This window comes from Taudactylus pleione, unplaced genomic scaffold (genome assembly GCF_031769625.1).
Source record: "Taudactylus pleione unplaced genomic scaffold, aTauple2 ptg000046l, whole genome shotgun sequence".
NCBI classification, from domain to species: domain Eukaryota; kingdom Metazoa; phylum Chordata; class Amphibia; order Anura; family Myobatrachidae; genus Taudactylus; species Taudactylus pleione.
The window spans coordinates 9,591,234-9,617,041 of record NW_028284448.1 but is presented as its reverse complement, the minus strand read 5'-3'; the positions used below and the strand labels follow the sequence as shown (position 1 = coordinate 9,617,041).

Genomic DNA, 25,808 nt, shown 5'->3' with positions numbered 1-25,808 from the left:
TATTAATATGGATTCATATATTATGTTATGTTGAGTTAACAAGTTCATCACATGACTACAGCTATGGGATGTTCAGTGCTGTTCGATGCTACACAGTAATTATAATTGTGACTATAGTGCTTGTTGCTATATAGTAATTATTAATGATTTGTTTTCCTTGAACTGATCATTTACCTCAGAGGATAATACATTCAAAGTGCCCTTGATTTGCAAAATAATAGTTTTAAACTAAATTACTGTTTTCAAATAGGGATGCTGGTGTAGAGAAGTTCTTCACATTGCCTACACAAGTCTCTAATCTCAATATAATTGACCCTTATAAGTAAATGCAAACTGCAATGACGTGCTGGCAATGTGAAGGACTTCTGAAGCACAAGCACCACGACTTAGCTTTTTATTAGGTATTTCAATGAATTTGATAAAGTTTGGGTTTTAAATCATTTCTGTCCTATTGGGAATGACATAACGGTAAGTGCATCCCCTGCAGAGATTAAATAATGTCCCCAGGGAGTCCATTTTTGCTATTCAGGGTGCACCCCAATGTTGCACACCCATTATAATAGTACGATGTAATATTATAAAACAGACACTTTTACATTCTATAAAACAGACTTCAGGCACAGTTGTTTTGATTTAAGATTAGTATTGTCTAGTGCAGAAGGTTTTATGAAAGTTTATAGAGGAGCACTGAAACTATTGTAGGCTCTTGCAGTTTACAGAAACTTTATATGGAATAATGGTGGCAGAATAATAAAGCAATGCCAATCTTTTTGATAGAAGCAAATTATGAAATATACCAAAATCTCAGTCTCTGTTCCCCACAAAATGATGAGGCATATTGATCCTGGAGTGAAGTCACATGCAGTTTTAATTTTTTAGAGATTATAAAAATATAAGTGATGTATAGCCAGTAAGATATATGATACAGTACATAGGGCCTGATTCAGACCCACTCGCGAGCGGCTGTCCGCTCGCAAGTGGGTCGATGTTATGGACTGAGCATGCGCACGACGGAGGGAGCTCCGTCGTGCGCATGCGCCAGACGCGACGAGCGAAGGAAAGTCCTTCGCTCGTTGTGTCCGATCAAAGGGGGCGTGCTGTCAATGTTGATTGACAGCACGCCCCCTTCGGTGGGCGTGCCGGGGGCGTGCCTCCCTGACGGGGGCGTTCCCACGGGAACGCCTCCCGTCAAAAGCCGGCCCACTGACATCACTAGTGATGTCAGTGGGAGTGATTTTGGCTCTGATAGAGCCAAAATCACTCCGGAGCTTGCGGTTGAAAACCTCAACCGCAGGCTCCGGCTCGCAATTTCGATGGTCGCGATGGTCACGACCATCGCGGCCATCACAATGCACGCTCGTATAGCCTGTGGGTGGTGACCCACAGCTATACGAGCGTCCAGGAGGACGCTCCATTTTCATGGAGCCCGGCCCTCATTCAGAGCGTGCGCTCTGCTCAGAGCGTATGGCTCTGAATGAGGGCCATAATCTCTTGTGAAGAAAACAACAAAAATATAATATAAAAGTGATTTATTTTCATGGCTAATTTTAAGAAAAACCAATGAAACTTATTCCACGTAATTTAAGTATTACTGCTTTGTAGATACCACCATTATTTTCTCATTAAGGGGCCCATATATCGTATATTTGAGGTATAATCCCCAAAAACACCCGTTTTCGTGGGTTGACCACAAATATTAAGTTACACCTGGATGTATTAAGGAGGGACCCACATCAGGTATCTCCGATACCTGCTGTGATCCCTCCATTCCCGCAGGCAGCCGCCTCCCCCATAGGTTTCTATGGGGGATCCGATTTTGCCAAATTTACCAACATCCGGAATGCGATGCATTCTGGATATTGGCGCTCACAGCTAACGCCATCTGAAGATGGCATTAGCCGCTGTAGCCTATGGGCTACACCGCGCATAATTAGCTCGCGAGGGGTTCCACTGGAACCCTCCCTGGCAATGGCAGCTGTGCATGTGCAGTCAGCATGACTGCACATACACATTAGCCCCGGCAGCTCTCCCTCTCCGGGCACATTGCAGGGACGGGCTCCTTTCGGAGACCCTCTCCCTGCATGTGCCGGATGGTACATACGGGCACTATGATCACATATTGCAATGCAATCATGGGCAGCAATGTCATGCCCAGAATGCATTGCAATAGCGATCATTATTAATTTGGGGCCTAAATGCCAACTCCTAAAACATGGCATTTAGAGATCAAACCATTATTCTCTACAGAGCTTACCGTTTTTTTGCTATTCAGCAAGCAGACAAACATTAAACAAAACCTTATATGCCGCCATCTGATAGTGACATATGAGAAATATCATTATTTTGGCGGAAAATTGTAGGGACATCGTCCTATCAGTCTGTGCAGATGACTGAACTCCCTCCACTCCTCCTCTCATGATGCAATGCCCAGCGTCATTAGTATGTACTGCTCATATAAAAAGTTCCTCTGTGAATATAAAAACCAAATGTGCTTACATATCAAATATATATAGGAGGGCTGATTGAATAGTAATGAGACTGATTTTTTTATTCAGAATCAGATGACTCCACAGGATCTGAACATTTTGATTTTTCAAAGTAGCGTCCTTCACATTCTAGAAATTTTTTGCAGCATCTTAATAAAGATTAAAAGATGTACAGTAGACTATTAGTGACATCACTGTTAGTGTTGCAGCTGTGGCATTTTTCACTTCATCATCTGTTGAGATCTTCTTTCCGCGCAGTTGTATTTTCAGGGTTGGGAATGCCCAGAAATCACAGGGTGCTAAGTCCGGGCTATATGGAGGGTGTTGTGCTGTCCCATTAATTTCAGTCAGTACTGACAATGCAACAGCAGCAACATGTGGTTGGGCATTGTCTTGAGGCAAAAACCACTGTTTCTTCAGCAAATATGATCTTTTCTTCCTCATGGCTCCACGCAAATGGGTTTTCAGGATGTTTGTATAGTAGTCACCATTAATTGTCTGTCCACGGGGAACCCAGTGCTGTAGGATCATACCGTGCACATCAAAGAACAGCAGTAGCATGGCTTTACACGCCGAAGGACTCACACAGGATGTTTTTGGCGTAGGCGAATTTTCGTGTTTCCATACACTGGACCATTCGGATTCCAGATCATAATGACAAATCCACGATTCGTCACACGTCACAATCGATGTCAGGAAATCAGGCATCCTCTCGGACATTCAAACGGTGTTCTTGCATGATTCAACTCGTTGTCGTATCTTCTCTTCTGTGAGATTTCTGGGTACCCGCCTGGCACACACGTGATGCGTTTTCAGTTCCTTTGTCACAATATGCTGAACCCATTCGAATGAGTTGCCAAGTTAGTGTAAAGTTATCATTCTGTCATTAAGCAATATCTCTGCAGCTTTTTCAATGTTGACATCTGTAACTACGGTGGATGGTCTCCCAGAATGCGCTGTGTCAGTCACTTGCGTATTACCCTCTTTCAAGTGCTTCCACCACCGAAGTACTGCAGCACGGCTAATTGCTTGCCGTAACATTTCATGAGTTTCATTTCCGCTTTTTCAAGTTTAACACAAAATTCAATCACACATCTCTGACGTAATCTCACAGACACGTCCTCATCCGCCATAACGAAACGTACAAAGATCTTCTACTCGCTGTGACCAAACAAAGAAGACTACAGCAGTCCAACCGCAGGTTCAGACACATGGATGAATGAACTTCACAATAACTAGCATAGCATTGCCACTTCTACCTATGGGACAGAAAAACAGAGGCAGTCTCATTACTTTTCAATCAGCACTCATGTGTTTCTGTGTATGTATATATATATATATATATATATATATAGATATACTGTGTCTCCTTGATGATAATTAGAATCCAAACATCAATGATTGTTTATATTATTTATGTTGTTTTTAATATATAAGGGTATTCACTCCTTCAAATATAAGGAAATGCATTGCCTACTTGTCCGAGTTAAAGGAACTAATTGCTATATTTGGTAACAAGGAAAAATTAACTAGAAATAAGGGGCATATTCAATTAGCCGCGATAAGCCGTTTTCGGCTAAAAAGTTTCGCCAGTGATGTCATTTCCCCCTGCGAAAACTTATCTCCGTATTCAATTCCAGAATTGGGGTTTTGGGTAGCAAACTTGCGGGAACCACCCTGCACCCTTGGGACAGCCCCCCAAAGGTAAACTGTGTCAAAAAAGTATTAAAAAACTTAAGAACACCCAAAAAAATGACTTTTAAAAAGGGGGTGAAAAAGTACAAAGTTATAGGGGACAAACTTAAAAACTAGCGAAATATACTCCAGGTGGGCTCCCAAGTATGGCCCAGGTGTTTTTAAAATTGCAGGTGCTTGCGGCACGTGTATTTTTTAAAGTTTTTTTAAAACTTCACAATAGCAACTTTAAAATATGTTTGCACCCATTTTCATGTACCCCAAATTTGCTGGGACTACTTATTTCTTAAAAAAAACCTGCAAAATGCTATTCTTCACCACTTGTGAAAAGACATTAATTACCAGCTATTGAGAGCATTTAAGTACCCCAAAGAGCTTCAGTAGGGCTATTTGGGGGTATCTATAGTGATCCCCAATGTTAGTGCATCTTTTGAGGGGTGTCAGGCTAATTTCCCCAAAACTGACAGCACTTTTCGCCTGTTTGAGTTTCGCTGGGTCCCATTTACGCGTCCTTTGGAATTGAATACGGGGATAAGCGGTGACAAGTGCAAAACTTTCCCGCTAGTAAAACCATTGATGACGGGAAAAAGTCCGGCATGCGAAAAGCTGACGACTTTTTGCGGCTAATTGAATACGTCCCTAAGCTTGCAACAATATATTTAGATCATAATAGTTTTCTTTCTATTGTTAAAAAAAAAAAAACAATACTATCACCTCGTATTAGGAAAAGTCCACATTGTACTGCACTGAGGTGCAATGTGTGAAAAGACATTTTAAAACCATTGGTTATGCATATGAGTCAAAAGGGTATGCAGTCGGGAAGCCGGCGGACCTAATCCCGACAGCCGGCTTCCCGACTGCTTTATCCCGGCGAGAGTTAAATGACAGGCGTCTAAATCTAGACGCCTGTCATTTCACTGATCGAAGTGTTGCCGGGCGCGGACAGCCGCTGGGGGGGAGGGTTAGGTTTAGGGCTCCTGGGGGGGACTTAGGGTTAGGCACACCCCCCTCCCCCTGGGAGGTTAGGGCTAGGCTAGGGGGAGGGAGGGTTAGGCAACCCCGGGGGGAGGTTAGGATTAGGCACCCCCCGGGGGAAGGGGGGGTCAGGTTTAGGCACTTAGAGGGGGGATTAGGGTTAGGCACTGAGAGGGAAGGTTAGGGTTAGCCACCCCTAAGGGAGGGTTAGGGTTAGGGGATAGAATTAGGTTAGTGAATACTTACCGAGGGATGATCAGGATTTTCATCCTTGTTGGGCAGCCGCTGTCGGGATTTGAACCACCGGCCAGGGGTTTGGCGGTAAATCATACCGATTCCGTCAAAAGATGCAGGAAAACACAGTATGCATTACTTTAGTTGTAAGACTGTAAAGAAAGTGTTAAGATTATAAATAAAAAAAATGCATTTACTTCAGACACTTGTGTTCATTTTGTTTGCAGGACTTTGTAATGGCTCTGCAAGAAAACAGTTGTCTCTCCCCACTTGCGGACACATTTGATGAGAATGAAGTTGAGAGAAATTTTCTCCTATCCAAACCAACTTGTTTCCTTATCATTGGAAAACCTGTAAGATTTATTTTTCTATTGGTGTGCCTTATTAATCTAAGCACTGATAGGAAGTGCCCTGTATTTACATTTTTCTTTTAGCTGCTACCTTGTGTCATGTAAAATATATCTGTATATACATAAGTATACATCCTGGTTTTTTACAAAAGCACAAAAATCAAAGTTACAACCATCCAGAAAAATGCATCTATAGAGAAATATAATTTGTCCAATAGTGCAGATCACTGTTATTATTGTGCTAGGCTGTGAAGACTATTATAATTGCAAATGTGCCTCACATGAATAACATAGAAGTTCAAAAGAAATTAGCTTGCCTTACTTTCATTAATCTCTTTCCATGTCTGAAAGTCCCATAATACAACTAATCATTTCAATTATCAAAGAAAAAGGTTTTGTAACAGTGTCTCTTTCATCTCCTCATTCTAACATACATTTTAATAGGGTCATTGACTTTATAATCCTTTTCCCTGTGCAGTTCACCTACCTAATTGTTTCGTCACATTATGAATTTAAATAATTATGCATTAACTGACATATTTTTGTATGATTAGTGGTAGAAAATTATAAACGTTACCGTCTAGATATTTTTATTTTTTCCTTTAATGCCTGGTTAAATAATTAATAATTTTTTTAATGCCATGTTAAATTGAATTTGGTAATTTACTTATGTAGAGGAAACAAAATCATACTTATAGTAGCATGTAAGTGCATGGGGTTTATTGTGGTTTGTCACAATAAGAATATGTGAACTATGAGCAGCTTATTGATGATACTTTACTTTAACGCTGTCTTTTTAGGGCACTGGAAAGGCATCGCTAGGGAAGAAGCTCTCACAGGCATGGAATTGCATTTATATTGAAGGTAATGTATTAATTGTGCTTCTGATCACAAGAAACAATTTTAAAACACTGCGACTGGTCTGACGTTATTTAAAAATAAAAAAACCTGTGAAATAGAGTTCTCCAACAATGGGTCAGATTCAGAGATTGACGCTATAGCACAGCCGCTGCGTCTTTGTATGTCTTTGTCTTTGTGCTACAATATGCAAAAGCTGCAGAAGGCTTCTTAAGTAATAAAACGACAATGCTGGTTTCTCTGATCTGATGCTGTGTCCATGGATGCAGCCATTGGCTTAACTGCGTGAATGTCAGTTATCTGTAACCCTCAGGTTACTCAGGATGGCCATGTATTTGATGCTGCCGGGACCAGTGAAGCTGCGGGTCAGTCCTGTTTTCTGGGACACTGGCCGTTGCTGTCTCTTACCTGCCCCCATATGACTGCACCATGTCAGTCATGCTGCAGCGTATGAAGCACCGCAACCGTTGTCACAGACACAGATCTGCACATGAGCAGTACAGATCCTGCATATGTGCATATCACCAAACATCGGAGTTGTACTTATACAAACGAGTTTACGTACAAATCTGAATCAGGCCCAATAAAAGATTATACCAATTGTAATACCCTAAATACATATAAAGATCAACTATAACATGAGGTTTTTAAAAATGAAAAGAGAAATAAAGTAGATAGAAGAAGGATGTTTATCATATTAGTTATGCAATGTGAATCACGTATAGGCTATCTTATGCATTGAAGATGTTACTGTAATATCATTGTAGTTTTAGAATGGTATTACCTGTATATCAATGTTCTGGTATTGTGTGCAAGGTCTGAAGAGCTGTCACCTAATTATGCATCGTGCATGCCAGCTGGACAGTAGAAGGTCATTGTCAATATCTCATGGAAGTGAATTCTGACACATACACACATTCACACACACTTTCACACACATGCATGCACACCCCAGTAAGAATTCTCTCCATATCCTCCTGTTCTCTATTCCTGTCAGGGATGCTGCCAAGAGGTAGGAGCACATTGTGTGCTCAGGACTGACACCCACAAGTGACTCCTCCATTGCCTCTGGTAGTTTTGCCAGTTTACACATATGTAACCAAATTGGGTGCTTGGAGCTGAGAGGTAATCTAAGCGGGTAGTCTAATCCCGGCAGGGGTCTAATGACAAGCATCGAAATCTCGATGCCTGTCATTAGACCTACGCCGGGAGCCCGACGCCCGGCTTACCGATCGAAGATAAACCAGGCGCCGGGCACAGACAGCCGCGTGGGGGGGGTTAGGTTTAGGGCTCCCGGGGGGGGGGGATTTAGGATTAGGCACCCCCCCGAGGTTAGCGTTAGGCTAGGGGGGGAGATTTAGGGTTAGGCTTAGGCACTTAGCGGGGGGATTGGGGTTAGGCACTTGGGGGGGAGGTTAGGGTTAGGCACCCCTAAGAGAGGGTTAGGGGGTAGAATAGGGTTAGGAAATACTTATCTTGGACGATCAGGATTTTCACCCCTGCCGGGCAGCTTCTATCAGGGTTTGAACCGCCGGCCATGCGGTAAATCAAACTGATTCTATCTAAGCACGTTACTGCATGGCATTCACCACGTTTAATAACTGCCTGAAAATTCCTGCTGTCATATGGAACATTCATCTCTGCACTTTATACTTGCCTGTCATATCTAAATGCTGGTAGATGCTTAAAGCGTTCAGAAATGTTGCATACACTTTGCTTTACCACAGGAATGAAAACTCTTCAGTCCCGGCATTACTATGAATCCTAGTTATTAGTAAGAAGGCATTAAAAATTAATATGGGCTATTAAAAAACTGCTGTTTTGAACTACATCTTTATTCTGTATCAAAATTCATGTATGATAAATACATTACATATAATGCTTTTTTTGTCTTTTGATTATTTTCTAGTCAAAGATCTGATTAATGAACACATTAGGAGAGAAACAGAACAAGGCATTATGGTTCGTACAGTCTATTAATAAATACATATTGAATAAAATTATACAATGATATGATAGAAAGGATATAAACTGAAATTAAAAGGAAGTTAATTGAAAAGTAACATTACATCATTTATTTAAAGAAAGAGTGATAAATCCATGAAACCTGATTCAATGAGATGTGCTGGGGATGCATATAGTTAAATAATGTCATAATGTTTGGGATAAACATAAGACTATTGGGAATACTAATCTAAAACACACAGACAAAAAATACACATACAGGATCTGAGTCAGACGGATCTCTTAGTATGGATGCAAATTGTGGTTTTCTACTTGGCTGGATTTGCCTCTCCATGAAATATGGGCGTTTCGTGACGGGAACTGGGTGATGACAATCCGATCATACGTAACCACCCTGACTTATGGGAGTGTTGTAGGCATGTATCTAAAGCTCAGTGTGAAACTGAGTTGTGTATATGGGGAAGGGAAGCCTGTTTCACACGCATCTCTTGCACCTAGCATGGGGTTGGATGGAGTGCAGATACTAAAGATGGCAGTTGCGTCGGCACGGGTTGCGGCAGTGGGCAGCACGGGTTTCCCCTTGCGCATGTATGAACCTCCACATTAGTTGAATGGGTACTCGTATTAGCATAATGAATTGAGGCTCGTATTAGCATAATGAATGGATGCTCATATTAGCATAAGGTTGTAAGTTTAGCTTCCACGGCTGCCCACAACTACAGCTGCTTTGCGTGCTTCTCAGAATCAGCCCCACAATATATTTGTAAAGAGTAACAGCAGATTAAAACAAAGCCAGGTTCAGCAACATCCAATCAGAGACCAGAAACACATCAGAATTTTACACCCAAGTGAAGTAGGAACTTAAAAGCAAGTGAAGAACCGTAGCTCAGTAACATCTCCTCTAGCCACAGACTGTTGCAGATTATTCTCTTTGTTTCAAATTACAGATTCAAGAACTCCTATACAAGGGTCAAAGTGTTCACGAGGAAATAATAATACCGCTGATTGTGGACAAGATAAATTCTGCAGAAGTTACCCATCATGGTAGTTTCTTCCTTATTATTTACTGTCAAGAAAAAATTGTGAAATTGATTATTATTACTTAGCATAAATTGCTTATTAATTGAGAATGGACAGAACAGATGTGGTAGATGCTTTTGTAGAAAGTAAGTACTATGTTTTTATTACAAACTTATTTCTGAAAGACATTGTTAATGAGGTGTCCTGAAATTCTCTACGGAATCGGTATGATTTACCGCCGGACACATGCCGACAGCGGCTGCCCGACATGGGTGAAAATCCTGATCGTCCCTAAGGTAAGTATTGACTAGCCTAATTCTCTCCCCTAACCCTCCCTTAGGGGTGCCTAACCCTAACCTTCCCCCCAGTGCCTAAACCTAACCCCCCCTTCCACGCCACCTGCACCTAAGTCCCCCAGGGGGTTGCCTGACCCTGAGTCCCCCCCGGGGGTGCCTAACCCCCCCTTCCCCTAGCCTAAACCTAACCTACCGGGGGGTGCCTAACCCTAAGTCCCCCCCGGGAACCCTAAACCTAAGTGACCCCCCCTCCGCCCCCGCGCGGCTATCCTCGCTCGGTGCCTGGCATCCCTTCGATCGGGATGCCGGGCGTCGGGCTCCCGGTATATGTCTAATGACAGGCGTCGGCATTTCAACGCCTATCTTTAGACACTAGCCGGGATATGACAGTCGGGAAGCAGACTGTCGTGATTAGGTCCGTCGGCTTCCTGACTGCATACCATTCCCTACCACAGTTTAGCTTCCTATCCAGTATGCAGCAGCTTTCATGTATGCTGGGTCTATTCTATAAAATAATGTTGATTGTTCAAAGTACTGTTTTAATTTACATTTCTGTGGTAATGTGATGCTTGGCAAGATTATCCAGGATGCCCCAAGGGTAAGAGTGCATTGCTTTCTTAAGAAAAGAGTCTCCATGCTCAAACATTTCTAAACTCACTAAATAGCCAGTACTGAGATCACATGATCCCTATGTCTGATAACTTTTGTAAGAGAAAAAACTGCTTTGTGAGTAATAAACATAGTGATATAGCATATCTTCCTCAACAGCTATTTACTGGTCTCTATACATCTGATCTGGAAACAAACCTTCCTTTGTAAATTTTGATTTGTGTGTTCCACCCAATCAGGGAAGTCGGAGCTATAATCTAGCCCAGGAGTGGGGAACCTTTATTCTGCTGAGGGCCATTTTGATATATATAACATTATTTGCGGGTCCGGAGTAGGCCACAAGGGCGGGCCACAATAGCCTGTGATTACAGCAATGCCCAGAGCATGCTAAAGATGCTCCGGGGAGCTGTAAGGGCAGCAGTGTGACAATCTGAAGCGTCCTAAGGACATAGGCAAATGCAGGGGGGTTTTCCATCTGCCTGGAAACCCCCCTCCCCAGCCCACACCATGACCTCAATAGAAATAGTAATATAATGGAATTTTACTAGTGCTGCATGTTCTTCTCAGTATCATAAATGCAATAAATAGCACCACCTGTGGATCTTTTAACATGTATCAGCCAGTAATAAATAATCTGTGCACCAACTAGGAGAACTGGAAAACATTCACTGTTAGGGATGCACTGTTATAGAGCCCAATATTTACATATATGTCCAGGGCAGTGCTAGGTTATTCTACTGCTCCCCCAGACTCCCGGACTTGCTCCCATGCCCTGGAATGGTGCCCACATCTAAAATAAAAACATTCAGCTCAGGCAGGATGGCCCTACTGCCGCATTTAATGGCTTACTGTGATCGCTGGTCCTGTATATGCTGGGATTATGACACACAATACACTTTGTATGACACATATTAAAGCTGGATAAGTGGTAATTATGCCCTCTCCATGGACTGGTCACACTCACTCTAAAATCACGCATTTGGAAATCCCCCTCTAGAAATCCTGCGTTTGCCACTGAAGGACACTCCAAGTGGCACTGCTGCATAGATTCTGGCTGCAGGGTGCCATTCTAGGCACCCTGCTTGCCAGATGAGGCTAGCAGAAAAAAGCTCAGAGGGCCAGACCAAATGATTCCGCGGGCCTTACATGGCCCCCGGTCCTAAGGTTCCCTATCCTCTCTGTAAATAAACAAGGACAAGCCTGCCAGTGTTGAAGCAGGAAGAAGCTACGCAGTGCCCCATAATCTGTTTTTGATTTCAGCTGAATGCCGATATTTAATACATTACATTGTAAATCACCAATTTCAATTAGCCACTAAACGTCTGAATCTGCGAAAAAGTGTCGCAGATTGCGATTTTTTGCCAGGCGGAAACTTATCTCCGCATTCAATTGCAAACACTTTTCGCGTACTCGAAAGCGCAACGCAATGTAATAGGCGAAAAAGATTAGCCTATGAATAGGTGGAGGAAAGAAGTGCAAAATCGCTATTTTGGGGTGCAGAGGTGGGGAAACCACACAGCACCCTTGGGACAGCCCCCCAAAGGATAACTGCATGAAAAAACCTAAAAAAAATAGAGGAACACCCCAAAAAATTACTTAGAAAAAGGGGGCGTAAAAGTGTGAAGTGGGGGTACAAACATAAAAACTAGCGAAATAGACTTTTGGGGGGTCTGCAAGTATGGGTGATGTGTTTTTTTTATTGCAGGTGCTTGCTTCAGGTGCGTTTTTTTAAACTTTACTTTAGCAACTATAAACCATGTTTGCACCCATTTTCAAGTATCCCAAATTTGACAGGACTACTTATTTTCTCCACTTGTGCAAAGACGCTAATTAGAAGAAATTGACACCCCTTAGTACCCCAAATAACTTTATTAGGGCTATTCGGGGACATGTACATTGATCCCCAATGTTAGTGCATCTTTTAGGGGGTGTCAGGCTGAATTCTGACAGCACTTTTCGCCTGGTTTGCATTCACCGGGTTGGGTGAGCTCCGCTTCTGGGTCCCGCAATGCACCATGGGAGTGACGTCATGACGTCACTCCCATAGTTTCGAGGAGCGGGCGCCGGGGACAGAAGGCAGCAGCACTGGAGTGGGGTTTCAGGTAAGTATTGTTTTTTGTTTTTTTTTGTATGTGTGTGCGCTCATGGGGGGGCTCACTACAGGGGGCATTATTGGGGGCTCACTGCAGGGGACATTACTGGGGGCTCACTACAGGGGGCATTACTGGAGGCTTACTACAGGGGGCATTAAAGGGGGCTTTCTACAGGGGGCTTACTACAGGGGGCATTACTGGGGGCTTGCTACAGGGGGCGTTACTGTGGGCTTTCTACAGGGGGCGTTACTGGGGACACTACAGGTAGTTTACTACTGGGGGCTTACTACAGGGGACTTACTACTGGGAGCACTACAGGGGCCCTTACTACTGGGGCACTGCAAAGGGGGACCACTACTGGAGGTACTGCATAAGGGGACCATTACTGGGGGGCACTACATAGGCGGGACTGCATAGGGGGACCTCTACAGAGGGCACTGCACAGGGGGACCACTCCAGGGGGAACTGCATAGGGGGGCGACAGCTGGGGCTGGCATAGGTGCTGGGGGAGTGGTACATTTTAATTTGGGGGGGGGACCAACATTTATCTTGCATCCGGGCACCTAGGATGAAGTTACGCCACTGGGCACAAGCCTTACTAATACTTGTTGTAGGTGTGGATTGTCACTAACATCCTCACCTCATATCTGGAGGGAATGCTACAGGCTTTCTGGAAAATTATAATCAAAATTACTAGACAGATGGTCGGTGCAGAGGGGTTTTTGGCTTTTCTCAAATATTTCAGTAATTCTGCGAAAGCCATTAGTGCAGTATACTGGAAGATCACTACCCTGCCAATCCATGACAGGTTCCAAAAAAACTGAGATGGAGGACATAACCCTATTAGCTCTTGATATATATATCCGGAATGGGATGTAGTTATGAGACGCCGGTCTCAATACCGACACCCAAATCCCGACAAGGGACTTAAGATAGATGTCGAAATACCGACGCCTATCTTGATCCCGACGCCCGGAATGCCAAAGGACACTGGACCGAACGAGGTAAGTCTGGGGCACGCTTAGCGTTAGACGTGGGAGGGTTAGGCACCCCTAGAGGGGGGTTAGGATTAGGCACCCCCGGGGGGAGGTTAGGGTTAGGCACCACTAATGGAGGGTTAGGGGGGGAGTGGGGTAGGGATAGGGTACTTACCTGCCCTGTCGGGATCTTTTCCCTTCAGGCTGCCGGCGTCGAGATATTCAGCCGCCTGAACTTCATACCCATTCCATCAGAAATGTATGCCTACTTGGTTTTACAGCCTGGATAACAAGGAATCTGATATAAGCTCTAATCGTGCACCCATTTAATTGTAATCCTCAAATGAAGTATGGTATATAGATGACATACAGTAGGTGTACTATATCCACAGTTCACATTGCTCCATATAAATGATTTGCCATTACTATTAGAAGTAAAACTAATTTGATTTGATTTTATTCATTGTGAGGTGGGGGCATTTATATTGGCTGACCTGTGTTTGTTTACAGTAGTATCCTTGTAGCCTGATGAAGAAAGATACATTTTTTTAAATGCATTACAGGACATTCCTGATTGGTTAACCTATTGTGCTATGTATTGTGGGGAACAGCCAAAATGGTTCCAATATCTGTTCAGCATCAAGATATGTAAGTGAGCGGTCTGATGCAGCTGTATTATAAACCTTTGTATCTGTCTGACAATGCAGCAGAGAAATTGCTGTTCCTCTTGAGCTGAGACTGGCATTTAAAAGGTTCAGTGATTATACAAAGTAGAGTGTCCGCTTCTTTCCTTCCCTGTTGTATATACGTGTGCGTGAATGTGACTGAGATACCCACTTTAAGCATCTTAAGACGCATCAATCATGCTTGGTGTATCTTTAGTCGCACCATCGGATGCACCTTCAAAACTTGCATCAGCCCTATGGTAGGTGCAGATGTCTTGTCTGAGTATGGCCCCCAAAATGAGCGATGAAGCATCTATTTATGCAAACTTCAGTGACACTCCCATAACACACCCATATGACGGACCATCTCTGTGGGTCTGAATAGCCAACTCCAAGTCACTGCCCGGAACGCCCAGCAATTCTCTATTACATTTCTGATACCGTGAGTCGCAATAGCAACTGCGCCTCTGTACGTACACACTGTCATACATGAGCTGTATGGCTTCTTAGGGACATAGACGCATGCGCAGTAGCAAAAACCTCAGCATTGTGCGACTCAGAATCAGGACCAATATATTTTTGCATTCGGGATAGCAGAATGGAAATATCATTTCATACCATTGATGCTTTTCCATGATTTGTAGCATTATACATTTTATATCAGTTGTTTTATATTTTTGCCATTATTGAGCACAGAGGTTTTCACATTTTATCCGAGATATTGGAAACCAAAAAGTAACTCCTGGGATATATCAAATAATTTCTTCCATCTTTTTATCCCCAATTTAGGCTATGTGCTATGTGGGCTGCCGTCACTCTCTGAGGAATATATAAAGGTTCCAGAACAAATTGAGCTAATTAAAAACTTTAAATTAAAGCCGGATGTCATCATTAATATCAAGGTACAAGTATTTATTATACAAATGTATTGTTTCACATACTGTACATTATGGTAATGGTTGTCAAAATGGACATTTGCAGTAGATTGAAAACATAAACATTTGTATTGCTATTACCTTTTTTCCTCTGACTAACATGGTGTTTGGCTTGTTTTTACCCAGTGTATCCTATTGTTAGCCAATCATGGCAATTGTCAGATTTTTAGAAAAGTACATATTAAATAGAGAACTAAATGACTTTCATAATGGATGACACTTGGCAATAATAAACAATAAATACAGACTAAACTATTTAGCTATCAAGATCACTGGGTTACTGCAAACTTTCTCAGGTGCTTGTTGTACTTGCAAGCATTCCAGTGGCAAAAGTTCACCTTTTTGAGTTTTCACGCCAACCTCTCAGAAGGCAATGTTTAGGTTAGGCCAGTAGTACTTTTACAGATGCAGAGTTTATTATTGTTTTACCTATCTAAATGTTCAATAGATTTTTTCATCTGCAATATTATGTACATTAATTAGAGGTTACATTCATTTTTACATTTAAATCTACATTTTTGTTGCTCTATCTAGCAGAGTGCAGCTATAGTTACATTGATCTGAAAACTCTTTTGCATAGGGCCATCCGTCACTAATGGTGCATACACACAGTCAGATTTTTCCTTCAGATATGAACGATAATGTTTTAAAAATCGTTCAGTCGTTCATATCTGAAGGAAAATCTGACATATCTGACATGCCTGAACGATGGACGATCTACAATGCGCGTTCCCGTTTGTCACATAACGATATCTGACATCTGATGTGTTTGCAGTCAGACTTGGACGATTCCATTCATTTTAATGCAGTCAAAAATCGTTCAATCGTTCAAAACTTTGGTAAAATCGTACAAATCGTTCAAATCATTCAATCGTTCAATCGTTCATCTGACAAATCTGACCGTGTGTATGCTCCTTATCACCTCTCAGATATCAGCAGCTTTGAAATGCAAATAATAACCCTTTCAGACTTAAGCCTAAAACCCTAGTTTTTGAACGTGAACGCGCATCAATCTGGGTCTAGCATAAGTCTGAAAGGTGCGACCCGGGTTGACAGTCCTGGGTCCACGACCCTGCTAGCTAGCAGGATTTTCCCGGAACTTGCAACCCAGATCGACAACCAGGCTCAAGTGTGAAAGGTGCGACCCGGGTCTTGATGACCCAAGTCACTCCTAAAACAAACTGATTGACGAGGGACAGTGGCACTTGGAGATGAAATAATCTCCAAACGCCCACTGAATCCTGGGTCACTGCAAGACCCGGGTCCATTGTGAAGGGTGACGACCCAGAAATAACCCGGGTCGTCCCCTAAGTGTGAAAGGGATGCCTGGCTTCAACCCATGCTCAACCTGGGATTTTAGGTCTGAAAGTGGTAAAACTGTATGCACTGTGGATGAGCTAAGAATTGCTGATGTTTACATGTTGTTAATGACATAATTGATATTCTGCATCTGTTGTCATTTATGTAAAATAGCCTACAAAGATGTCCATCTATTTTTATTACATTGCTGATTAAAATGTCATATTACTTTAGCTTGTAGCATGGTCCCAGAGGCGTCACTAGTGTTGGTGTCACCCGGTGCTATAACTCATGGTGACACCCCCCCCATAAAAAAATAAATTAATTAATGCGCAGCTCCGCAAACTCTCCCCAAATAACAGTCCAGCAGACACATTTACACAATGCCCCCAGTAGTGGTGCCCCATATGTAGTGCCCATAGTAGTGTTGCCCCTTATGCAGTGCCCCTATGCAATGTCCCCAGTGGTAATGCCCCCTAATAGTGCCCCCAGCGGTAGTGGTAATGCCCCTTATAGTAGTGCCCTCTATAGTATTAGTGCCCCCTATAGTAGTGACCCCAGTATTAATGCCCTCAGTAGAAATGCCCCTAGTAGTAATACCCCCATTAGTAGTGCCCCTAGTAGTAATGCCTTCAGTAGTAATGCCCCCTGTAGTAGTGCCATCAAAAGTAATGCTCCCTGTAGTAGTGCCCCCATTAGTAATGCCCCCTAATAGTGCCCACAATGGCAGTGGTAATGCCCCCTATAATATTACCCCCAGAAGTAATGCCCCCTATTGTATTGCATAGAGTGTAACAGTGGCTGCCAGATAATGCAGAGAGCATCGTAGTAACCACCAGATAATGCAGAGAGCGGCATGGTAACCGCCAGATAATACAGAGAGCATTGTAGTAACCGCCAGATAATGCAGAGAGCATCGTAGTAACCGCCAGATAATGCAGAGAGCATTGTAGTAACCGCCAGATAATACAGAGAGCATCGTAGTAACCGCCAGATAATACAGAGAGCATCGTAGTAACCGCCAGATAATGCAGAGAGCATCGTAGTAACCGCCAGATAATGCAGAGAGCATTGTAGTAACCGCCAGATACTACAGAGAGCATCGTAGTAACCGCCAGATAATGTAGAGAGCGTCATGGTAACCGTCAGATAATTCAGAGAGCATTGTAGTAACCGCCAGATAATGCAGAGAGCGTCATGGTAACCGCCAGATAATTCAGAGAGCGTCGTAGTAACCGCCAGATAATGCAGAGAGCGTCGTAGTAACCGCCAGATAATGCAGAGACCATCATTGACCCACATATAACACATAACATGAATACACCCCTTATACACACAGAAACACAATGAGTATACCCACGCATATACATTAATACACCATCCCCAGCATAGACACTCTCTCCTCACTGAATTAGTTACTTCCCATTACACCTACTGTATACATTAGAGCATAGTCACTGTGCTGGCTGCTGCTGCACTGCATGCTGTGTCCCTGCTCCTTCTCATCCTCTCTGAATGGGAGGTCAGAGGGTCACGCTGGGAAGAAGCAGGGACCGTGTACAAACTACTTGTCAGTATTCAAGTGTAATCAACAGTATTTGAATACACTTGTAAACTGGCAAATGTTTTGTAGACTGTCCCTGCCTGCTCCCAGTGATGATCTGTCAGACATGGAGGGAGCTGACTCACTGAAGAGAGGAGGAGCAGGAGCTCAGCTGCCATGATCCACCCCAGCGGCTTCAGTCAGGCTGATCGTCTTTACACTGTTTACAGTAGGTAATCAGCCCCGTGCCTCTAGCGCTCCTCCCCCCCCCCCATGTAGGGGACTGTATGAAGAGCACAGCCGCACTTACTGTACTATAGGCTGCCGCTGGCTGTCTCAGTGTGACAGACGCAGCGGCAGCCGGCAGAAGTAAAAACTGTCTCAGCAGCTGCTGCAGGGAGAGCGCCTCTCCAGCCTGGCGTCTCCCTGCAGTGCAGGCTCTGCTGAGCGGGGGGCGGGGATGAGTCGGATTTTGGTGTCACCCCCTTGGAGGGTGACACTCGGTGCGGCCCGCACCCACCGCACCCCCCTTGTGACGCCACTGCATGGTCCAATTTGTTAAACATATTGGAGCTGATGCAGAGTTGAACGTCCGCTGTTTGTAGAGAGCGTATATATTGCATGAATTTGCATTGCGCATGCTCTGTAATCAAATCTTTTACATCTGAAGATTGTATCACCTAAAGCAGAGGTTCCCAATGGCGGTCCTCAAGGCTCCCCAACAGTTCAGGTATTAGAGATATCCATGGTTGAGCACAGGTGGTTAAATCAAATTGACTGAGGTACTAATTAAGCCACCTGTGCTCAACGATGTATAACTCTAAAACCTGAACTGTTTGGGAGCCTTGAGGACCGTGTTTGGGAACCTCTGACCTAATGTGATGGACATTTTTATTCCACCACTTTAAAAAGGCTACAGATCCATGTGAAGTTGCGCTGTTAGTGATTGCTTCTTTGATTTTCCTACTCACACTCCCCCCTAAAATGTCACACAGCCCCTGTCTTTGAGACCTACGGCTGCATGGAGTGGGTGGAGCTGTATTGCACGCTGCCTCCGTGGGTGGTAGTGCAGCTGTAATATGATATTTACTTCAAGTTATGATTACGTTCACAGGCGTCTGAAACTACAATATTGCATCTCTGCAATGTGGTAACCATAGGAACTATTTAATCAATCCTTACCAGAGACATTCAAGATTTGTCTAAGTGACTTAACATGCCATTTATTTATAATTACAACCTAAAGCCATATGTGCTTTCTGTTTAGTGCCAGTTATATTAGTTGATTTTCACTCATTCTGTGAATACAAATATATTAGAATTCAAAATTCCTTTTCTAATGTTAGGACTTAGGAACCTAGGGCCTGATTCAGACCCACTCGCAAGCGGCTGTCCGCTCGCAAGTGGGTCGATGTTGTGCACTGCGCATGCGTACCACGGCGGGAGCTCCGTCGTGCGCATGCGCCAGACGCGACGAGCGAAGGACTTTCCTTCGCTCGTTGTGTCTGATCAAAGGGGGCGTGCTGTCGATGTTGATTGATAGCACGCCCCCTTTGGTGGGCGTGCCGGGGGCATGACTCCCTGACGGGGGCGTTCCCAAGGGAACGCCTACCGTCAGAAGCCGGCCCACTGACATCACTAGTGATGTCAGTGGGAGTGATTTTGGCTCTGATAGAGCCAAAATCACTCCGGGCCTTGCGGTTGAAAAACTCAACCGCAGGCTCCGGCTCGCAGTGGCGATGGTCACGATGGTCAAGACCATCGCGGCCATCAAACTGCACGCTCGTATAGGCTGTGGGTGGTGACCCACAGCTATACGAGCGTCCAGGAGGACGCTCCATAATTATGGAGGGCGGCCCTCATTCAGAGCGTGCGCTCTGCTCAGAGCGTCCGGCTCTGAATGAGGGCCCTAGTGTTCATTAATTTAATTTCTCCTGAAAATCATGTGAATGTGTGTTTTTTTAGCCTTATTTAAGTAGCTAGCCTATTTAACAAAGTTTGAACAGAGTAGCTATCTCTTTTGCGTTAGGCACACTAACGCTGCTGACCGCAGTCCCCATTATTTTAAATGGGAATTGTGGTCAGGCCCAAATGATCAAACTGCTGGTATCTAGGAAGTGTTTTGCTGAAAGGCTTCACAATGGGGAAATTGTTTAATCAGTGCAGCCTCTATTCAGAAGCACTGTCCCGGGAGAAAGCGTAGTGTCCCCCAGTACCTACTGTGCAACATTACAGTGACCCTAGTTTATTTTATGTCCCTCTAGTTCACAACATGTAACATTACAGTGCCCTCCAGGAGATAGTTCATATCAGTGTGGATCTTTACTGGGAGGGAGACACAGAGATTGCTGATGAGTCCTCTTTTTCAGACTGGGCAATGGGTTGGACTCAATTGCTTAGCAGGCAATTTCCGGGAACTTGATAGACAACTGTGCAACCTGGGTCCAGGACCCTCTAAACCTCTGGGCCCCATAGCAATAGCACCTCCTGCACCCACTATAGCTACGCCCATACTTCTGACTTATTACCCCGAATATTTAAAATGTCTCTGTCTCTACTAGTGTCCGGACAAAGACTTGGGCAAAAGACTGGCTGGACAGAAGCAAGATCCAGATACAGGGATAATTTATCAACGGCAATATTGGGATCCTGCTCTCAAGGAAAAAAAGAAGCCTCAAGAAGAAGAGGAAGAGGAGGAAGAGCTGGAAGAAGAGGTAATACTATGCTGCACACCATATATAGTGCATCCTGTCAGTCCCATGGAACTTGCTGGATTAAACAGGCCGTGTGATAATGTATTACTATAACACAGGGTTCTGAATTGTTTTTCGAAAGCTAAATCAGCAATTGTCTCAGCGATCTACTATTGATTTTCTATAGTTACTTATTTGGGAAGAATTGGTCCTGCCCAGTACATCAATTATGGTTGTCTCATTTGTCTATGTGGCATGTCTAATTATTTTATTTCTCTTTGTTTTTCCCTGTTATTAGTTTTTCAGGTGAAGTATCAGGGAAAATGCCAAACATAATGTATGTAGTGCATTGTATACTGATCAATAATGTATCAATTGGGATTTATTTATTTGCTAAGGAAGAAGAACCTGAGAACTTAAAAGAAAAAATGGACCAGCTTGTGTACAGACCTGAGGACTTCCCTGAAAATGTTGACGAGCGCATACAATTATACAAAGACACACTTTTACGCCCCCTGGAGGTAGTTGTTACCCAATGCAAAATGTTTGTATAAAATGCTGTTCAGGATACAGTATGTTTTTATGAAACATTCTTAGTAAATAATGTGAATAAAAGCTATTTATTGCATACTGTAGGACAGTGGTTCCCAAACTTTTTTGAACCACGGCGTCCTATCAGCATTGTTTTCATGGCACCGCTAAGCCAAAAGCTTGTTATTGAGAAATTCAGAAAAAAATGTAGTAAAGTAGTGAAGTGAAGTAAACTGTGCTTACCTGTCATCCTTAGGGTCAGTTATGTGGTGGACAGGTTTGTGCTTCTGTTTGTCCACATATTTACATTACATTGACCATAAATAATTTGATATGGTGCTGGACCACCAACCTGAGGCACCCCTGCAAGTGTCCCGAGGCACCCCAGTGTGCCATGGCGCATAGTTTGGGAACCACTGGCATAGGAGGTTTCATAATAAAAGGATACTGTATCCTGAGCAGCATTTGATACAAGGCACACAATTCGATCATAAATAGCAGCCTTGTGAAATAGATACTATTAAATAAATGTAATTAAAAAAATACCTTTTTTAGAGCCTCAGCTTGTCAATATCCAGAATTGCATAATCCAACTGTACCTCATTTATCTTTTGGAGGCACACAGATACTTTTAAGAACATATGCAGTATACCTCATTCACTTATATTCATAATATGAGATCTATGTTGTACAATTCGGTTGTGAGGCTATAATATTCCAATAAGAACTCATAGAGAACATCAAAAGTGATGTTGAACATCAAAAGTGATGGTAGCAACTCATGTGGTACATTTCCTGATATGAGACCATACTATCCAGTTCAATATGTCTGATATACTATTAACCCTTTAATACAAGGTGATTATTCACTCTGGGCCTGATTCAGACCCGGTCGCTCTGACAGAGTGCTCACTCTGAATCAGGGACGTTTTTTTTTTTTTTTTAGAACGGCCTCCTGGCCGATCACATAGTTGTGGGTGACCACCCACAGCTACAGCGAGCGGCCATGATGATGGTCAAGACCATCGCGACCATCGGGCTTGCGGCGAGACCCTTGTGGTAGGGTCTCGTGGCCTCTAACAGAGCCGGAATCTCCCACCCTTGTGGTAGGGTCTCTAACAGAGCCGGAATCTCTCCACTGACATCACTCATGATGTCAATGGGGCCGCCCCCAAACGACAGGCGTTCTCATGGGAACGCCTCAGTTTGGGCAGCCACCCCCCGCCCGCCCACCAAAGGGGGCAGCTGCCACTCAACATCGACAGCTCGCCCCCTTTGTTGCGAGACCCGGAGCAACGGAGTGCCCATCGCTAGCCGGGTCTCGCGCGTGCACACGACGGAGCCGGCTCCGTCATACGCATGCGCTGTGGGCCACCATCGACCCGCTTGCGAGCGCTCAGCGCTTGCGACTGGGCCTGAATCAGGCCCTCTGTTCATTTTAATTCCAGCTATATGAATCTTACTGCTGGGTATTCCACTGTTTCATAGAATTATTTGGCACTATATTATAGGCTTAAATCATTACATTAGGCTATTTAATTGGGACTTACAGTAGGTAGGAAAGGCAGTTTTAAAAGCTACTGAGCTACATTACAGAGTACTGAGATTCCTTGTTTAAATTTAAATGTAGTTTTGCACTTTTTGTTCACACTCTAATTTGTTAACATTAACTTTACTTTAATATATAACCAATATACATTTATTTATATACATATATATATATATATATATATATATATATATATATATATATATATATATATATATATATGATACCTTTAATTACATAAACTTAGCCTTGTGTGTCAAACTTTCTGAAATATCTTTTGTTTTGTTTTTTTTGGAATATTCCCAATATCCCTTTTGTAGATTTGTATTTCCAAAGTATTACAATATTACTAGTGTCTACACGGTATTACCTGATCTGTATTATTAATATATTGAAGCACCTACTGTGCCTTTTAGTGCAGTCAACATTTTTTTTCCTGAGACCCAAATCATATTGGCAAAAGTTCATTTGTTTTTAAAATATACATAAATACACTCATAAATAAAATTATCATATTTAGTAGAAACTTTTAGAACATTGCAATGTATTCAGATGAAATACAAAGAGATACTATAAAGATATGTCCACATACACCGCTCTTCAAATTGTGCCAAATAGCCCTGTTTGGCGCACAATGAAAACTGTGACTAAGCTGCACTATGCATCCTCATTCGCTCAATATTTTACTAAATTTGCCTCCATCTTTTTAGCACTGCTAATGTGTTCAAGCACAGAGTATGTGTATCCTATACACCACTAATAGATTTGCGTGCTATAGCTGTGCAAAAAATACTCTAATCTGAGAAAAAAACTAGAAACTTATATTTGATATTCTTTTATACAACAAATAACAGCCTGCTCTCAAAAGCCCAACAACATTATAGATCTGCAAATATCACATTTAACAGCTCTTTCAATGATTCTAAAGCATATTTACATAAAATATAAATTACATTTTCAATTTATTCAAACAAAAATGAAATAATTTTTGATAGAACAACAAATTCATGAATATTTAATTTATTTTAACAGTCGTGATTTCTTTCTGTTTTTAAAAATTGTATATGAAATCGTACTACTGAATGTTTTTTTTTTTTTTTTTTTAAAGCAAATCACCACTTTCTCACTTTTCAGTAAATCCAAAACCTGCAGTTATGTTACATCCTTAGCCCCATCAGGCAAGAGTAATTATGTGAATATTATGTTGTTTTCACGGCTTGCTGTTTGTATTGTAGGATCTGATGATTGATCATGACCCTCACTATCTAATTGAACTTGATGGAAATAAGAAATCAGATGAACTGTGTGTTGTAAGTTACTCTTATGAAACTGTGAGTCATAATGCTGTGATTATTATTACTAGTAAGGGACCCGGCATATGCTTGGTCCAATCACCTGCTCTGTCCTGCCTCCCTCCCCCCTCTGTCCTCTGCTCCACTCTAGCTGATCCCATCTCCCTCCTCTGTCCCACCCCACTACCCTCTCTGTCTGCTACTCCGTCCCATCCCACTCACCTCTGCTGCTCTGTCCCGCTCCGCCCCCTTCTTCTCATGGCTGCATACTTACCCGTTCTCAGCGCGTCCTCCTCCTTTCTGGCTAGGATCTGTCCAGGGCTGGTTGATCCTCGGGAGAGTGGACCCAAATTTATTTTTGGGGTCCTCACTTTCCGAGGATTTACAGGCCTATGCTGACCAGTTTGGGGATGGTTTTACATGTTGGCTGTGGAACCCCATGATGTGTCTCCTTGCTATGGTGTAAGCCCCTCCCTGCTGGTTCAGCATAGTGCTTAGAGCTTGTCACGGCCAGGGTTTCTCGGCATGGTAGTCACCGGGTATTACCTGTGAGGTCGTTATGGCGGGGGTCTCTGGCAGCGGTGCTGGTGTTTGGCGAGGGGCATTGGCTGCGCGTGGTTCTGTGCGGGCACATTGTCACTAGGTCTGGTGAGGTCTGGCCGTGTTTCCGTTAGCATGGGCTCCGCCATCTTGCCTGCGGCCATGTGATCCCGGCTGTCCAATCCTGGTAGGTCATGTGCTCATTCCAGCCAGTCACAGCGCGGCACTGAGTATTTAGGAAGGTCCAGAGCCTTCCTTCCTTTGCCAGTGCAACGTGTTTCTCAGCTGCAGCTGAGATAGAGTACCTGTGCCTTACCTGCCTGCCTGCCTGTTTCGCTACTAGCCTGAACCTTGCCTGCTCCAACCTGCTGGATTTACCCTGCACCCTCCACATACATTTCACCTGCCTGAGTACCTGAACCTGCTGTTTCCCTGCACCTTGCTTCCCTTCACTCCCAGCTGGACTTCATTACCTCAGCTTGCATTTGTTACAGCTCACCATACCTGCATTTGTTACAGCTCACCATACCTGCATTCTTTACAGCTCATCATTCCTGCATTCAGTTTCAGCTCATCATACTTGCATTCTGTTACAGATCACCATATTTGTATACTGGACTGTTCCTGTCTGTCACTATCTGGACATTTCTCCATTAACCCCCACTACAGTTTTCAAGTGCACTTTAGTGCTACACCTGGACTTTTTCATTTGTCATTCCCATGTCTGCTAAGCCACTTATTAAAAACCCCACTTTTTCATTTAAGTCTGCTTCTGTGTCTGCTCCTATCACCACCCCAGGTCCACAACAAATTCAGAACCTCACAGTTTGCACTGGCCCCATGGATCCGGCCACGGAACAGGAGTCTGGAGTGGATTTATTTTGCTGTATTGCTGATCGTTTAGAAAACCTGGAAGCTATGCAACATCAAATGGCTCGGTTCCTACAGGAGATGTCTAAATGCCAAGATAATCTGCAAACCTCGTCAATCACCCCTGGGGTATCAGCAACTTCACCTCCTCCTGTGCCTGGTAATACAGGGACCAGGGTATCCCCTCGTCTACATCTACCCATGCCTAGCAAATTTGACGGCAATCCTAAGCTCTGTCGTGGTTTTTTAAATCAGTGTGATATACACTTTTCGTTACAGCCTGATAACTTCCCCACCGCTAGAACCAAAGTGGCATATATCGTGTCCTTGCTG

General features: G+C 43.4%; 1 protein-coding gene across 2 annotated transcripts in view; it reads left to right on the top strand.

Annotated features, from left to right (window-relative positions):
* AK9 (adenylate kinase 9) overlaps window positions 1-25,808 on the top strand; it is a 171,381-nt gene that overhangs the window by 1,003 nt on the left and 144,570 nt on the right. For both annotated transcript variants that reach the window (XM_088460477.1, XM_088460478.1), the window contains exons 2-9: window positions 5,618-5,743; window positions 6,541-6,604; window positions 8,508-8,560; window positions 9,511-9,607; window positions 15,013-15,125; window positions 20,562-20,714; window positions 21,092-21,214; window positions 24,009-24,083. In XM_088460477.1, coding sequence (XP_088316603.1) covers window positions 5,618-5,743; window positions 6,541-6,604; window positions 8,508-8,560; window positions 9,511-9,607; window positions 15,013-15,125; window positions 20,562-20,714; window positions 21,092-21,214; window positions 24,009-24,083 — 804 coding nt within the window. The remainder of the gene's footprint in view (window positions 1-5,617; window positions 5,744-6,540; window positions 6,605-8,507; window positions 8,561-9,510; window positions 9,608-15,012; window positions 15,126-20,561; window positions 20,715-21,091; window positions 21,215-24,008; window positions 24,084-25,808) is intronic.